This window comes from Acipenser ruthenus, chromosome 7 (assembly GCF_902713425.1).
Source record: "Acipenser ruthenus chromosome 7, fAciRut3.2 maternal haplotype, whole genome shotgun sequence".
NCBI lineage: Eukaryota > Metazoa > Chordata > Actinopteri > Acipenseriformes > Acipenseridae > Acipenser > Acipenser ruthenus.
This window is the reverse complement of record NC_081195.1, coordinates 68,118,501-68,135,379: the sequence shown is the minus strand read 5'-3', so window position 1 is coordinate 68,135,379 and position 16,879 is coordinate 68,118,501. Positions and strand designations below refer to the sequence as shown.

At 39.8% G+C, this 16,879-nt stretch overlaps 2 protein-coding genes across 8 annotated transcripts; both read left to right on the top strand.

Moving 5' to 3' along the window:
• The first annotated feature begins 862 nt into the window (after positions 1 to 862).
• On the top strand, positions 863 to 15,474 carry LOC117415760 (ATP-dependent DNA helicase Q1-like). 7 transcript variants are annotated; one of them, XM_034026542.2, is made up of 16 exons: positions 863 to 996; positions 3,481 to 3,556; positions 3,782 to 3,973; positions 4,372 to 4,548; positions 5,008 to 5,114; positions 5,197 to 5,395; positions 5,709 to 5,875; positions 6,400 to 6,481; positions 6,916 to 7,064; positions 7,724 to 7,841; positions 9,198 to 9,336; positions 10,596 to 10,687; positions 11,398 to 11,617; positions 11,974 to 12,100; positions 14,887 to 15,073; positions 15,336 to 15,474. In XM_034026542.2, the coding sequence occupies exons 2-15, from the start codon at positions 3,541 to 3,543 to the stop codon at positions 15,049 to 15,051; spliced, it is 1,950 nt and encodes a 649-aa protein (XP_033882433.1). In that variant the 5' UTR covers positions 863 to 996; positions 3,481 to 3,540; the 3' UTR covers positions 15,052 to 15,073; positions 15,336 to 15,474. The 7 variants fall into 7 exon arrangements, 6 of the variants coding, with proteins under 6 accessions (XP_033882433.1, XP_058883713.1, XP_058883714.1 ...); XM_059027730.1 differs by having other exon boundaries at positions 14,887 to 15,087; positions 15,336 to 15,461; XM_059027731.1 differs by having other exon boundaries at positions 15,339 to 15,449.
• On the top strand, positions 15,227 to 16,025 carry LOC131737617 (uncharacterized). Its single transcript, XM_059027880.1, has 2 exons — positions 15,227 to 15,259; positions 15,336 to 16,025. The coding sequence occupies exons 1-2, from the start codon at positions 15,227 to 15,229 to the stop codon at positions 16,023 to 16,025; spliced, it is 723 nt and encodes a 240-aa protein (XP_058883863.1).
• Positions 16,026 to 16,879: the final 854 nt, after the last annotated feature.

Sequence of the window (16,879 nt, the reverse complement as noted above, 5' to 3'; positions counted from 1 at the left end):
ACCCACTATACACTATTAGGCCATATGCTGAACTGAAATATGTGCCTAGAAAAAGAGTTTCATTCCAGCAACAGGGGCACTACCTCGTCTATGCAGATGTATATAGCCAGTAACCTGACAGACCTTGTGTTAAAACCCTGCAGTTCCAAAGTTACCTGCAGGCCGTCAACCAATTCTTATATCATACTGGTGAAGGGTTCTTCCATAACTCCATTCAAATGTGCCCTGTAAAGGCCCAAAGTGGATAACAATGATTGAAATGTATATGGAAGTAGATTAAAGTCAAGACTGAATGGATTGGGAAACTTAGAAGTCATACACATGAAAAACATATTGCAAATGTCAGTCAAATGTGCTGAAGTGCCAGAAATCCTGAGAAGTCATACACATGAAAAACATATTGCAAATGTCAGTCAAATGTGCTGAAGTGCCAGAAATCCTGAGAAGTCATACACATGAAAAACATATTGCAAATGTCAGTCAAATGTGCTGAAGTGCCAGAAATCCTGAGAAGTCATACACATGAAAAACATATTGCAAATGTCAGTAAAATGTGCTGAAGAGCTAGAAATCCTGTCCTACTCGGCTGTTTTATGCATCAGCATTTTCGACAGACATCAGTCTAACAGATAATGTGCAATAAATTACCATATCTATCGCTATTATAAAAGAAAAGAAAATAATACAATGGCACCATAACAATCCAGTTGTTAATGCTCAGTCATTCTACTCTCGCCTCCTCTCCCTCCCTGCTTCAAAACTCCGCGCCCAATCGCAGCAGCCGTAGCCTCTCGGGTTGTATCCAATCACAGCAGCCGTAGCCTCTCGGGTTGTATCCAATCACAGCAGTCTCTCGGTTGAACCCACACCGTCGTCACTTCGTGTCTCTTCAGGAATACGCGTAGGGAGAAAAATGATGTAGGAGGGAAGGATCTGTGGCGAGGTGGAAATTGAAACAGCGACCCAGGAAAAGAAGGGAAGGCGGAGGAGTAGTAAGTAAGTATATTAGCTGTGGCGGGTTTTTTTCGCCGGTCAGGTAGATGTTTCGAATAACAAGCACACATTTTAAGCAGCATTTGGATTGCTTCTCGCCAGCAGCCTTTTACGTTTCGAACTGTATTGCCGAAAGGGGCTTGCTTTGTCACCAGTGCAATCAATCGTGCGTGCTTTGCTTTTACTGTCTCGGACCTTTTTAGTTTAGGAAATCTCGCCCCAGCTAGCACTGCATACTTAAATAAATAAATTATATATATATAATACAGTGACATTAATACAGTGACATTAATACACTACGTTTTTATGAGTGGTGCAGTTATAATCAAATTGATTGGGTTTAATTTAGCTTGTTTAATGCAATCTTTTAATAGCGGGTGCAAAATGTATTCATTATTGAAAGCAACTTCTTCGTGTGATTTACGAGTAAATGGGGGGCAAATACGTTCTGGACTTTGCTGCGCACTCTGCAAATCAAATTAATACACGACTTTGTGTAATTAAATATCTGCTGAATTTCACTGTTTTAAACTTGTAAGTCGTTGATAGGAAATGGTGGGCGCATCAGTCCAGGGATGATACTGAAAGAGGAGATAGGATACCTTTTATTGGGCTAAACTGAGTTTACAATTTGGTTCCAGAGGATGATCAAACCCCCCACACAATTATCACTCCAAATTGAATAATTACCGGTTGTATAAACGGTTTGCTTGTCCTTCCTATCGCATTCGTTGTCTCGTATTCGCCATAGAGGTATACTGGAGGTCTCCGGTTCGCCGCAGCATTTGACTTGCTACCCGCTCTTCAGCTCCGGTCATTAATAACTGGACAGTTCCGAAACTCTCGCAACAGCTTCGCAATAATAACGCATCGCTTTCACCGCTTCGGCCCGCGAAGAGCAGCGAGGCTACTTGCAGCTAATGACGTCACGTCTCAGCTGTACCGGTATCTCCGCTTCCGGCGAGAGAGCGGCGGGTTCGAAATCCTGTTGTTTACATTTTGTCTGTTGTGTTGAACGATTTACAAAGATGTATCACTTGCTTTCTTTTTTTACTTGCTGAGAGAAATACAATGATGGTACTTAAGGCAGAACTGTGAAAACCTTTAATTTATCAGCGATGATAAGGAAATGGTAGTGATCACTATTCTCCGCTTAGGCACGGTACGATTTATCTGCATGTTTTCATGCATTTCTGGTGCATGAAGAGACGAGAAAAACGTGGCTTACAAATATTCGAGGAGATACATTTTACAGTGACTGAACACACCAAAGTCTGCAGTCGGCATTTTGTTAAGAAATACCTAACTGAGCCAACACCAGGAGGCCGCATCAGGCGCTGTTCCAGTTCTGTTTCACTGGAATCAGTATCCTTGTCTGTTGGTCTCCAAGGGTTTGCAGGCTGTGACGTGTTCATCTGGTTGTACACACGGTTAGTATTATTCACTTAATGTAAGCACTTAATTCAGAGTTTATACGGTTATATAATGTAGTGCACGGTCTTGATCAAGTATGTTTATAGCACACATTTGGTACCGGGCGTTATAGCAAATATTTACAAATGCTCACAGTAGATTTTTTTTTTTTTTTTTTTAATGATGATGTCGTGAAACTGTACATTTTTGTATTTATTGTAATTCTTGTATACAAAACAGTTTGCAAGCTACAAGAAATGGAACTCTTAACTTAAGACCCAACTATTAAACTGTGCGTCTTCTCATTCTTCAAGGATTTAAAACAGTGAGCCCTTATCCAGATTATGCCAGTCGGAAATCACCTATTTATCATGGAGGCGGGAAGCCGATCATCTTAATTGTTGACTTTAATACTTGTTATATCGACCTTTCCACTCCTGTACTATGATTGATACAGGAGACCTGCTGACTGAATGAATGGTTTGTTATGAAGTGTTTGAGGACAAAAGACACACACACACACACACACACACACACACACACACACCTGTGTATAAAGGTGTTGTAGCCAATGAACTTCAAAAGTGTAAACATGCTTCTGTATTTAAACTTTTTTGTTAATGTTGCAACCTGCAAGTCAGTAAACAAGCACACACTGTCATTACAATCATTGGAGTCAAGTCATAGAGTGGGGAGGGGCCCATGGATCACATTTGATGAGTGTAGTGAAGATCTGAGTTTGAATGTCCCTGCTTTCTAGTGGTGTGTTTGATTGAGCAGTCAGTTTATTAGAGTGGGTTTGGAATTGAGGTTATACAGTACATTGATATGATACTCTCTGTTCAGTTCTTCAGTTGGATGGGTCTTCTTCCAAGCTGTCAACTGGGGTTTCACTACTGCAGCAATCCTGTAGACCAGGAGCTCTCCTTTATAGTAACAGTCTTGGAGAATGTATGTAGCAGCAATACAGTATATGAGCACTGTACTTAACAGCCTCCTTCTTTGCACTGGGCTGTAATGTATTTATGTGCAGTTCAAAAAATGAACTAAGTGCTTTTTAAAATGTTTTTACAGGTGTTCTGAAAAACAGCGAATTGAGGACCTGAATGTTCATTGTTCACATTGGTGTTTGAAATGGCCGATATTGCTGGTAGGTACTTTTAAAAAAAAAAATTTTAAAAATCTTTTTAGAGTTGAAAAAGAAACAGTGCCTGAAAAGAATGTGTATACTTTCTTTAGGTATGCAGGATTTATTGCATTAGGTTTGTGTGCGTGTGTGTTTGGGGGCGGGTTGGGCAAGGGGGTGGAGTTTCAAAGTGACGGGAGTTACAAGGTTATGTTTGCTGGGTTTGTGAAAATGTTCTGTTTCTTGCAGAGATATTGCAGGAGTTGGACTCCATTGAGAATGAACTGAAGGCAGTGGAGCTACAGATTAGTGATCTTCAGGAACGTCAGAGGGAACTGAATGCCAGCAAGGACCGGTTGCAGAAGAAGCTGAAACAGTGCACCAAGGATGCAGGGCCAAGCAAAAAGGAAGAGGTGGACTTGCAAAGCTTCACTAAGCAAGGTTTTTATTATTATTATTATTATTATTATTATTATTATTATTTCTTTATTTAGCAGATGCCTTTATCCAAGGCGACTTACAGAGACTAGGGTGTGTGAACTATGCATCAGCTGCAGAGTCACTTACAATTACGTCTCACCCGAAAGACAGAGCACAAGGAGGTTAAGTGACTTGCTCAGGGTCACATAATGAGTCAGTGACTGAGGTGGGATTTGAACCGGGGACCTCCTGGTTACAAGCCCTTTTTTAACCACTGGACCACACAGCCTCCAAGTTGTATGTATAGTTTGCATGCGTAAATGTTTTTTGCTGTATGTCCGTAGTGAGACATCCGCAAAATGAAGTTGCCGCAGTTATGTAGTGTTTTACAGTATTTGCTTGACTGCTTATTTTCCCAGATTTCCCTTGGTCCAAGAAGGTTCAGAAAGCTCTCGAAATGTTCAAACTCTCCGCATTCCGGCCCCTGCAGCTTGAGACCATCAACATCACCATGTCTGGGAGGGACATGTTTCTGATCATGCCCACCGGAGGAGGGAAGAGTCTGTGCTACCAGCTGCCAGCGGGCTGCTCCGAGGGTACTGTCTGTGCACACCCTTTCTCGCAATGTCCACTGCAGCTTCTGTTTAATATTCACCCTTGTCGTTCTGCTGTACATTTTTAGTTTTAATTCTGACTGAGACCAAGCTGGTTTATCCTGATGCCACACTATAAATGAATTTCCTGTCCAGCATGTATTAAGACCCCACCTGCCACACAGAGCCCTAGTATCTGAGGCCCAGGTTGGCTGCGCAGGTAGTAAGCTGTGATGTGGTGGCAGGATGAATCGGTTCACAGTGGATTAGAAGGGACTTGTATGATTGTATAAAGTAAGATTTGTATTCTCAGTTTCCAAATACAGTTTCCTCATTTTAGTTAATCACTGGAAATGGGGATGTAAGAAGTGCCACTGATCATTAAGCAGGTACATATGTTTATTTTAAACACATGCTCTTGGTGAAGCTGTGTAAATTAACAAAGCATTCTTTTTATTGCAGGGTTTACCTTGGTAATTGCTCCACTGGTTTCTTTGATGGAGGACCAGCTTATGAGTTTGGAGAAGTTAGGGATTTCAGCAGCCACGATTAATGCATCTAGCTCAAAGGTAATCTTGTATCCATTTATATTTCTGTGAAGATTAGGACTGAGGCTGGAGCAAAGCAGAAATGTGTTTTTTTCTTTCCCAGGAACATGTTAAATCAGTTCAGAGTGCGATGCTTGACAAGACGTCCGATATGAAACTGCTTTACGTCACCCCGGAGAAAATTGCTAAAAGCAAAATGTTCATGTCCAAGCTGGAAAAAGCTTACCATGCTGGCCGGCTGACACGCATTGCAGTGGATGAGGTGCACTGTTGCAGCCAGTGGGGACATGACTTCAGACCAGGTATCCATGATGGTTAGGGTACTCCATGAGGATTAAGAGGCTGGTATTCCTTAAAGGAACCATGTTAGTCTAGTAAAAGCTTTTCTGTCCCATAGCCGCCAGTAACAAAGCAGTCGGGGCTCGGGTCGTTGTTCTAGTGCATGTGTTGATGTGTTTGCACAAGATGTTGCTGTCGAAACGTGTCGGGGATATTTATTGTGATGTCTCAATACAGATGTTCTTCAGCTGGAAGTAGTGAGTGTGTGATTGATTTATTCTGATGTATTTGCTCTTCCCATGTGGTTTGTAAACCTCCTTCTGTTTCAATATCCAGACTACAAGGTCCTTGGTATCCTGAAACGACAGTTCCCAAGCGTTCCTTTGATCGGACTGACTGCGACTGCCACCAAGAGCGTGCTCAAGGACTGCGAGGAAATCCTGTGCCTCAAAGATACCATTACGCTGTCTGCCTCGTTCAATAGGCCTAACCTTTATTATGAGGTGTGTTCAAATTTATAAATACATACGTTGAATAAATCCTCCTCAGATCCAGCTCCACAAGTTGAATGCTTTTTACTTTAATGTATCGGAGAGCAATGAATATGAAGCAAGATTTCAGCAATCAGCACTGATGGGGAGTTTTTCATTTAGAAATTATACATTGTAGGTTTTTGGTGCTGCAACCTAGCTGCCTCCACTTGCATTCATTCTTGGTAATAACATACTGTGTAGTAATTCCAATGAAAACACCACTGTCCATCATTAGGTCCTGATTTTGGCATGGTGGATGGGTGCATTCTCTTGAAAGTAGCCATCGCCATCAGGGTACAGCTGCAGCATTGTTGGGTGGACTTGATCTGAACAGCGCCAAAGTAAAACAAGGTAGTAGAGAAGTATCCCAGGAAAACATTCTTGATACCAGGGCAATGCCAAATCCAAGCAGGTAGATAGTGTCCAGGCAGCGTATTTGTTCTGGCTTTTTGGTCTGCTTCTTATTGCTGAATATTGCCTTTGCTTATTTAAAGGTACGTCTGAAACCGTCAAGCACTGAAGATTTCACTGAAGACATTGTGAAATTAATCAATAAGAGATACAAAGATCAGTCAGGTACAGTACATGGCCATAATAATAAAAAAAATCTTGTATGTGGATTTATTATATTTTAATAAAGGTACTATTTATTAATGGAAGTGCACAGGCAATTGACTGCAATGCAGCAGTGTGGAGTAGTGGTTAGGGCTCTGGACTCTTGACCGGAGGGTTGTGGGTTCAATCCCTGGTATGGGACACTGCTGCTGTACCCTTGAGCAAGGTACTTTACCTAAATTGTTCCAGTAAAAACCCAACTGTATAAATGGGTAATTGTATGTAAAAATAATGTGATATCTTGTAACAATTGTAAGTCGCCCTGGATAAGGGCGTCTGCTAAGAAATAAATAATAATGTTATCACCTCAGTTATTTTTACATGGTATCTGTATTGTATACATAATTACCAGCAGCCTTTATATCGGAATTTTAAAAAAATTGAATTTTCCACAGGTATCATTTACTGCTTTTCCCAGAAGGACTCCGAGTACGTCTCTGTAAATCTGCAGAAAATGGGAATAAAGGCCAAGCCTTACCATGCCAACATGGAAGCAACTGAGAAGTCTAGTGTGCATAACAAGTGGACTGAGAACAAACTCCAGGTACTGTGGCCAGCATGTGTAGAAGTGTCTAATAGCCATGCCACTGATTGCAGCTGCTGGTAGCAAGTTATTGATTTAAGAGTCCTGTAATGTGAATCAAAGCAGTTATTAATGAGACTGGAAAAGCTCTCTCTCACTCACTCACTCACTCACTCACTCGGGAATCCTGCTCACTGATATCCCTAAGAAAATGTTCAAAAATGTACTTGAAAAACTGAGCCAAAAAGTTACACCGCAAATCATTTCTTACTACATGTTCTGTAGACTGAATACAGATGAGAAACGACAAACATTGCAACTTGAGCCAATAATTAATTAATGCACATACTATTGATTTTTTTTCTACTGATTTATTTTGCTGCCTTTTGTTGCTTGCTCTCTTGTCTTGCAAGGCGAATGAAACAATCAAGTCAACCCAATGACTTCCAAACTATGCAGCACCAAATTAACTGTACTAAGAACAACTGCACTCAGAAGTGCAGCGAATGCTGAGACGAGAGATGGGTTTTTATCTGTTCGAATATTTTATTTGAATTTAAACACATATTCACATGTTCTTTAATTTTTGAGTTGTCTGTAAAACAAAAAGTGTAATTTGTAGCATATTACTGTGAAAACAGTTAAATAAAATTAACTACATTTGATCTGTTTCCTTGTAGGTTGTGGTGGCAACAGTAGCCTTTGGAATGGGGATTGATAAGCCTAACGTGAGGTTTGTTATTCATCATACAATGAGCAAATCTATGGAGAATTACTACCAGGAGAGCGGCCGTGCAGGTACTAAACTATTGCTTGCTGAAAACCAACTCTCTGAAAGGGCTATTGTGATAGATCTCTGCACTGGTTTAAATGTGTCGGTTCTCACTCAATTCAGCCAGGAAGATGCACATTTCAGTTGCACCCACCTGCAAAAGTAGCTATTTTATTACGTGACATTTTTACTCTTGGTTCAGTAGCTTGGAAACATCTGCTGCTTCGGTTGTTTAGGTGCAAAGGGGTGATTGGCTTGACCGGAGGAACGGAGGTGGCCTGTTGGTCTCCAGTCCTCCTGGGTCGGTACATGGGTAACAGAGATGGGGGTGACTTTAAAAACTGCAGAACATAATACAGCCTGCTGCTAACTAGCCGCACCTGAACATCGGCACATGTTTTAAAATGGATCTTCTACACTGTGTCTTGGTTTTATATTCGGCTGACCTGATGCACTACATTGTGTCCTTCCTGGTCAATCTCTTTGTGTTTTTAGCCCCTTGCATGAAGCAGCTAAGTGTTTGACCTGATGCACTTCATTGTGTCCTTCCTGGTCAATCTCTTTGTGTTTTTAGCCCCTTGCATGAAGCAGCTAAGTGTTTGACCTGATGCACTTCATTGTGTCCTTCCTGGTCAATCTCTTTGTGTTTTTAGCCCCTTGCATGAAGCAGCTAAGTGTTTGACCTGATGCACTATGTTGTGTCCTTCCTGGTCAATCTCTTTGTGTTTTTAGCCCCTTGCACGAAGCAGCTAAGTGTTTGACCTGATGCACTTCATTGTGTCCTTCCTGGTCAATCTCTTTGTGTTTTTAGCCCCTTGCATGAAGCAGCTAAGTGTTTGACCTGATGCACTTCATTGTGTCCTTCCTGGTCAATCTCTTTGTGTTTTTAGCCCCTTGCATGAAGCAGCTAAGTGTTTGACCTGATGCACTTCATTGTGTCCTTCCTGGTCAATCTCTTTGTGTTTTTAGCCCCTTGCACGAAGCAGCTAAGTGTTTGACCTGATGCACTTCATTGTGTCCTTCCTGGTCAATCTCTTTGTGTTTTTAGCCCCTTGCACGAAGCAGCTAAGTGTTTGTTTGAGGGTGCTCCACTGCCCCCTTGCACATGTTATGGATACATGATACTTCTTAATAAGCCTCAAAGTATGTTCTGTTTAGAACTGAATTCCTGCTCTGACACATGATTGACGTGCCTCTACAACACTGAGGAAGGTTCTGACTATGAGCATCTCTAGTTAACATCTTTAGTAACAGTGTCAGTCCTGAAAGGTGCTCTGCTGAATCCAGGGACTGGCCTTAATCCCAAAGGGATATGATGCTGTGCATGTAAACGAGTACAAGATGAGCTCAGGTTTTTTTATTTTATTATTTTGTATTTGTAGGTCGCGATGACCGGAATGCGGATTGCATTTTGTACTACAGTTTTGTAGACATCTTTAAAGTAAGTTCAATGGTCGTAATGGAGAAAGTTGGTCAACAGAAGCTCTACCAAATGGTGTCCTACTGCCAGGATGCAACTAGGTATATTATTATTATTATTATTATTATATTTCCTCAAAGTAGCCTTTTTCCTTGTGCTTTAAGTTAAGGAAAGTAGATAATAATGTTAAAATAAAGGGACCAAATGAGAACCTGCAGTTTTTTTTAGTTTATAATAAATGTGTTTGTTTAACAATCATTTTAGCAGATGCTTTTATCCAAGTGACTTAGAGACTAGGGGATGAATTATGCATCAATAACTGCTGCTGCAGAGTCACTTGCACTAGGACCTCGGTTTTACGTCTCATCCGAAGGACAGAACACAAGGAGGTTAAGTGACTTGCTCAAGGTCGCTCAAGGTCACACGCAGTGAGTCCGTGGCTGAGCAAGGATTTGAACCGGGAACCTCCTGGTAGCAAGCCCTTATCTTTAACCACTGGACCACCAAGGCTACGTTTCACACATATAACGGATGAAATTATTATTCTTTTTAATGTTTGAATAGTCCTTAGAAAATTTCAACACATATTTGAATAGTGTTTCATTTTGAATTGGCTGTAAAGGTTTTGTACCATAAAAAAATTGTACTGCATCAAATTAGGAAAGTAGAGAAACACTCCACTGTAATTTCAGATGTCATTTCTGAATTATTTCCCTTGCATGATACAATATCTTTTTGATGCAGTCATTTTCAAATTCTATTCTATGAAGGAATCAGGGTTGGTATTAGTTCTACTTTTCAATTCCCATTCCCTTTTAATCATTTCCAGCACATCATTGATCAAAATTACAATTCGCAGTATTCTGTTAAAACGAGCGTCTCACAGTGGCAACAAATTAAACTGAAGTCACCGTTAGTCAATTTAAACTGGCTTCAAATGAAAGCAGATGAACAATCACAACAATTACTTTGTCTCTATGATATCAATTCCAATTCCAGTTTCTTTGAATTGGAAATGGAAATTGATTTTAAAAAGGAATTGGGGTGTGGTCTGCGAGTGGCTCATCCAGTTAAAGCGATTCTGGCTTTAGGCTTGAGATCGGAGGACGCTCACACGCCCTCAGAACGGCTGTGCTGTGTGGGGACTTCCTGCGGTGAGGAGAAAAAAACAAAAACATAATTGGACATTCCAAATTGGGGGGGGGAATTGGAATTCTATACAAAGGACATTTTTGCCACTGAATACATTTCAAGCAGCGATTGCATACATGGCCCAGCAATAATTAGATATTTATACAGTATATAATAAAACATTTCAACCATGCAGTGAAGCAATATTAATTTGGTATCTTGCTCCCAGGTGTCGCCGCGTGCTGATAGCAAAGCATTTTGATGAAGTGTGGGATACAAAGCATTGCAACAAGATGTGTGATCAATGCCGTCATAATCCATGTGAGTGTCTGCAATGCGTGACCTGCACTGTTTCATTCAAATAATGTCCTGTGTGTTTGCAGGAACATCCATCCATTCAGAACATCAATGCTTGTCTGTTAGCACACCCTCCTCCCCTATTGGGGGGAACTCATTTAAAAGCACAGAATGTAGTCTTTTTTTATGTTCCCAGTGTTTTAGATCCTACTACTTTACATTTGTATTCCATGCATTTCTAACTGTGTAAAAAAATAAATAAATAAATAGCTTCCTCCCTTCTGTTCTAAACGTACTTTTACTCCACTTCTGTTTCTGCCCTCTCGTTCTCTCTCTGTGCTGAACTTGAAGCAGTGTCTTGGGTTCACTTTTGGGTTTTCACTTTTTTTTACCATTAGAAGGTAACACAGTGACAATCCTGTGTAGAAACGCAGAAAAGCTGAAATGGAAAATGTTTCGACCAAGTCTTGTTTGCCGTGTTTATTAATATGCTTTACCAGACCTTGCTGGCCTTTACAGTGCTTCCCTATGCTATACCATACTTTGACTATGCTTTATTACACCTCGCTCTGCTTTCACTGTGGGAAACTTTTATAAGGGTAAGAGAAAGGACTTTTTTTTTTATAAAAATAACTCCTGTTTGCTCTCCTGAAGTCATTGTAATTGCTAAGAATAAAAAAGTAGAATTAAAAGATGGCACACTTTTTATTTGAGTGGGTCTTTCTTCCTTCCAGCCTCGGAGTCGGTGGACGTGGCAGACCACTGCAGGGACCTTCTTCAGATCCTACAGCAGGCTCAGCAGATGGATGAGAAGCTGACTCCGCTGAAGACCATCGATTCCTGGATGGGGAAGGGAGCTGCCAAGCACAGGGTCCTGTGCGTGCCTCCGTCCAGCCTCCCCAGACTGGAGATGGAGATGGTCATCACTTACCTGCTGGTGCAGCAGTATCTCAGGTGCACACTTTGACACAGCACAATTTGTACCTCCTGATATCACACAGTAGATATGTCACACCGCCATTTAACAAAATGTCTTTGGTGATTGACAAAACGCCTAGGCATTGAGCGCAACGGAGCAATATCATTTCAAAGTTTCAATCAGGTTTCACCAACTGTCTTCAATTAAATACCTGCTGGGTTTATTTGTAGTTTTGTAACTTTTACAACAAGGGGTTTTCTCCTCTTTGGTTGCTGATTTTTCAAAGCCTTTTGCTCCAACGTTTTGTATAAATTATGGATTTTACCTTTCGTTCTAAAAAAATAAAATTTTATATATATATTGTAATATACATTTCTTCCATCTTTTCCAGACAGGATTTTAGCTTTACTCCATATACTACAATTTCCTACATCAAATTGGGCCCGAAGGCTGGTCTGCTGAAGAACGAGAAGCACAAGATCATGATGCAAATGAAGAAGTTCACAAGCATTGATCCAGTAAGTCTTTGTGATCCCGCTCCAGACTGAACTCTCGTCACTCTCTAAAGCTGCTATGCTGTACCTGTCCTGTTAGAACTTCAGTAGTTATTCATGTTTCGGTCACATCACATTGTCACCAAAAAAACAACAGAAAAAAGACAGACAGAGCTAACTCAATAATTCCAGTAATTCTTTCCCAATATGTATTACCATCGCTGTGTTAGAAAAACCAAACACATTCTGCTACAAAGTCATTTGTTATCTCCTGTTTTGTAGCTGCAGTGAGGATAAATTGTCTCGAGTGCTTGTGCTTATTTCAGTCCTCACTTAAGCGTGGAACAGACAGGCACGGCTCGGCACGCGAGGCATTTCGCTGCCTGTATCGCTGCCATTGCTTTCATATGGTGTTGGACAGATCCGCGCGGGACGATATCGCTAGTCCCGCAGTGACGCATAATTAAAATCAAATCAAATCCAGAGGGATTTTTTATTTTATTTCTTTCTGGCTGCTGCGCGGTACCATCAGTGGATTAATAAATCACAGCCAAGTGGTGACACGTGCTTGACAGGAAAAATCATGAATCAAACTTGTCTACGGAGGTGTCCAAGCACCCTGAAGTGTTTGATCCCCCCCCCCCATGTTTCATACAAGGACAGGCAGTTCAGTATTTTATTCATTGCCCCTGATAAGCATCCTTCCTGTAGCCAGTTTCATACTGTTATCACTTTTTGCCTTTTTTCATCATTTCTGTAGTTCACTACTATTTCTACTAAAAACTGGCTGTAAAAGGATACATTTTTGAACACTTCAGTAGTAGGCTACTTGCTGTCAGCAATGTATGTTTCTTTGCTAAGTTGATCGCTCAACAAATGACAAAAACAACTTTTGATAAACAAACCACTGTTTTTATTTAGTAGATTATATGGGGGGGGGGGGCATTACAGCTATGACCAAAAGTTTTGTATCCCACCCTATAGAATTAACTGTTTTTGCTTCATAAAGTCAAATGAAACCTGCTGAAATAATGTTACATTAACATATTGAATTGCATATCGCTTTGTAGTTTTCCAAAAGTGTAAAAATATGACATTTAGAAAGCTAACATGAAATACTGTACTACTATTGCAGTTTCTGGTAGACTTTTGCAATGTCATTTTGTCTTTTCTTTGATTTTGCATGATGTCAAATAAAATCTCGCAATTTTTTTTTTTTTTTGTAATTCACCATCCTAACATTCTAGGTGATGCAAAACTTTTGGCCATATGTAAATTATATTCGAGTACATAGCTTACTGTGTGGTACTGACAACTACTGTATTGTACCATTACATTTTTTCGACAGTTGTAAGAAAACTCATTTGTGCCTCTCATGTGTGCCCGGGTGCGGACTAGGGGTATTGCACCGTAGAAATGCCCAGCAGTGCTGCGCTGTCTGTTCCTGGCTTTACACATTTGAATAAGTAGCTGAGACCATATTTCTTACCCTTGTATTTGCCTAACACATTACAGTATTGTATTTTATTTACAGTTAGATGTGATCTTAAACTGTAGTATGTATTTTTTTTTCCTTGTAAAACTGTTTATTAGTTTGATGCTTTTTTTTATTCTATACTCAATTTCTTTTCTCTTTCTCCCTCTATTATATTTACTTGATGACTGCTACCTTAAATGGAACCGTTGCAAGGATGTGAGCAGGTTTTTTTAATATATATTTTTATTATATATATTATTTTATGTGCCCAGTTATTTTACTCCTAGATTTTTGCTTGCTATTCTGGTCGCCTGACAGTTTGTATCTTCAGTAACTGTTGGTGAATTTACGGTTAACAATGGCTTTATGGCATATGGTCGTCTTATTTTTTTTTATAGCCAACGCTGAAAAATGACAAATTTAATTATTACTTGTAACGACTTATTTGTACAATTAAAATTGTATTTAAGAGTCATGTAATTTCATTCTTGTTTTTTCTTATACCTTGGGCATCACTCGGTCCCAAACTTGCCAGGAATTATTGCTAGCAAGATATTATCAGGCTTATGTTGCACTGTAACTGGTCCCCTATTTCTGATGCAAAGCTTAGGATCTTCCTCTGTCTTCTAGTGGAATGCCAATTCTAGTGTACAAAGCTGTTAGAAAATGACCTACTTTTGAACCACCCTATTTTTGATAACATGTAATTATTTCAAATCTAACATATGAGAGGTGTGTAATATATATAGATAGAGAGATAGAGAGATAGATAGAGAGATAGATAGATAGAGAGATAGAGAGATAGAGAGATAGAGATAGATATATAGATATATAGATATATAGATATATAGATATAGAGAGAGAGAGAGAGAGACTCTCTATATATATATCTCAATCCATCTAAAGATTGCAAATAACAATAATCAATAATAGTGCCTCCCATGCAAAGGAATGGTAAGTATTCACGCTGTGTTGCAGAAGGTAATATATGTGCACTTGTGATTTGAGTCTTGGATGTTTCACTGACAAATCTAAGCTTAGCTACAGTCTTCACGCTTTGTTCATAATATTGAGATCCAATCTGTTTTTGTTTAGTAAAAAAAAAGTGACCCCAGGCTTTTAGCATTGTCCATTTAATACACTGTGCCCTCCTGTTACAGTAACAAGACCAGGAATAGGCAAGCTTATTGTTATTCCAAGCTTTTTTTTTTATTCTAAGCATACCGCTTTGTCAGTGCTGGCATTACCACTGGATATAACTATAAGCTTTAATCCCTGTTTCTCAGTTTTTATATACGGTCTCATGGTCCTGGATTGCATTGATAATCCACAGGTAAAGTCCTCTATGGATTCCAAGACACAGTCTGCCCATACAAGCGCACAAGGAGGAGGAGGAGGTATAAATAGTGCAGGAATAAAGAAGGATGGGGGGCAGCGGAAAAGATCTCTTCCTGATGACGGCTGGGAATCCAAGAAAATCAAGAAAGTGATTGATTGAGTCTTCCAGGAGAACAAGAAAAGTACAGTCAATTACGTAATTTCCAATTTATACCAAACCCTTTCCTTTCGTCACCTTAAGTGAAGCCTCAATATAAAAATAAATAAAATGGAGCATGTTTCCAGTGCATGTTACGATTCATGCGGTGTCATACTAACGGCAGGTAATCTGTAACATGGGTACTAACGTGTTCGCTAGAGAGCGCATGGTGGGTTACGCATGACGGTGCATGATTTTTGTTCTGCTTCTTTTTAAAGTATTAATTCTGTTTCTGAATCTTCCAGCAGGAGGATGTATTGCCACCGATATCTGAGGCTGAGAGCTCTCCTACATTAGCTATTAGGGACAACCCCTCTGTACAAAAGAGAAAAAAATCAACAAAGAAAACAAGAAACCTGCAGCGTGACCAAGCTGGACAATGTAACCCAAGCCCCTTAGAAACCCAGGCTTCAGAAGAGGCACCGCAAATCAGTGATGACGAAACGGAACTCGCAGATCGACGTGTTAATGCAGAGGGAAAGTTGATACAGGGACATGCTGCCATAGAGGTTGACGTGCAAATAGATAACAAAGAGAAAGAAAGCCACGCGGACAGTCCCTCAGCATGCCCAGCTGGAGCTTCACCAGTTAGAGCGAAGCAGAAGGCAGACACACCCAAAGAGAAGAAGAGAAAGAACAGGCAGGACACCGCTCAAGCTCCTACAGGGGAACACAAGTGCCAACACAAAGCAAATCTGGCGAGTGCTCCATCTGAAATGTCAATTATTTCTGCAGCTGCGGTTGAAGAACTGAGTCACCTGCGCAGCTATTACTCCAAACAGCTGCAAAGGATCAATTGTATTTCCAGGGAAAACCTGCGAGACTCTGATTACGGGGATAAAGGCCCCCTCAGAAATGTGAGACTCAACTGTGGGCCTTCGTTAATCAGGACTGTTAGGAGTCTGTGGAGACGGGTCAGTATGCAGAGGAAGTGACAGAAAGGTTACCAAATAGATTAGTCAACATTTTCAGGCCTGGATTTCTCTGTGTGTTTTTGCTTTTCTGTAGTTTAATCTGTTCATTTTAGCAATTCAAAAAACAATTATTATTATTAAGCTCTCCTGAGCCCTCTAGCTCAACTGCTAAGCACTTTTTTCTATGGCTTTAGAATATAATGGGTTAATACTGCCGTTATTCCAAGATGGGTATTCTGCACAATACCTGAAATACAAAGCTGTACCAATCAAGACTTGCAACAATAATTTTGGATTTTCACTGAATTCGCAATTAAAAAAAAAAAAAAATATATATATATATAATATATATATATATATATATATATATATATTATATATATATATATATATATATATATATATATATATATATATATATATATATATATATATATATATATATATATATATATATATATATATATATATAAAATCTTAGTGTATCTATTGCAGTATACACTGTTAATTGGCACTTACTGTAGTCTGTAAAGTATACTTGTATTCCTTATGAGTACCCTGTTGATTGGCACTTGGCACAGGCTAATTTTAAGACTCCCATTGCAAAGCAGTTTGTATCATTCCAGATTGTCCCGTGAGCCTTAATTATAAATTACAGGAGGTACAGTATGTGGTGTGTCCTAATTAGGCCAATGTTAAAAGCCTAGTCCAGAGTCAGCCTACCTGCTTTAAAACAAAACTTTATACTTATTTGTTTAGCATGACTTGATTAAAAGAAAAATGACTTGCTGTTCAATTAGCCAGCTGGAGATGAATGTGTACTGTAATTCAGAATGCATTTGCTGTTTTCTGCCTCAGGTATCCAATTGTAATAT

Bases quoted from the DNA above. Each gene is read 5' to 3' on its own strand.
- LOC117415760 (XM_034026542.2), top strand. The intron at 4,549-5,007 runs GTACTGTCTGTG...TTTTTATTGCAG, and splicing joins GCCAGCGGGCTGCTCCGAGG to GGTTTACCTTGGTAATTGCT. The intron at 9,337-10,595 runs GTATATTATTAT...TCTTGCTCCCAG, and splicing joins TACTGCCAGGATGCAACTAG to GTGTCGCCGCGTGCTGATAG.
- LOC131737617 (XM_059027880.1), top strand. From the start codon at position 15,227: ATGGGTACTAACGTGTTCGCTAGAGAGCGCATG. The intron at 15,260-15,335 runs GTGGGTTACGCA...TGAATCTTCCAG, and splicing joins TGTTCGCTAGAGAGCGCATG to CAGGAGGATGTATTGCCACC.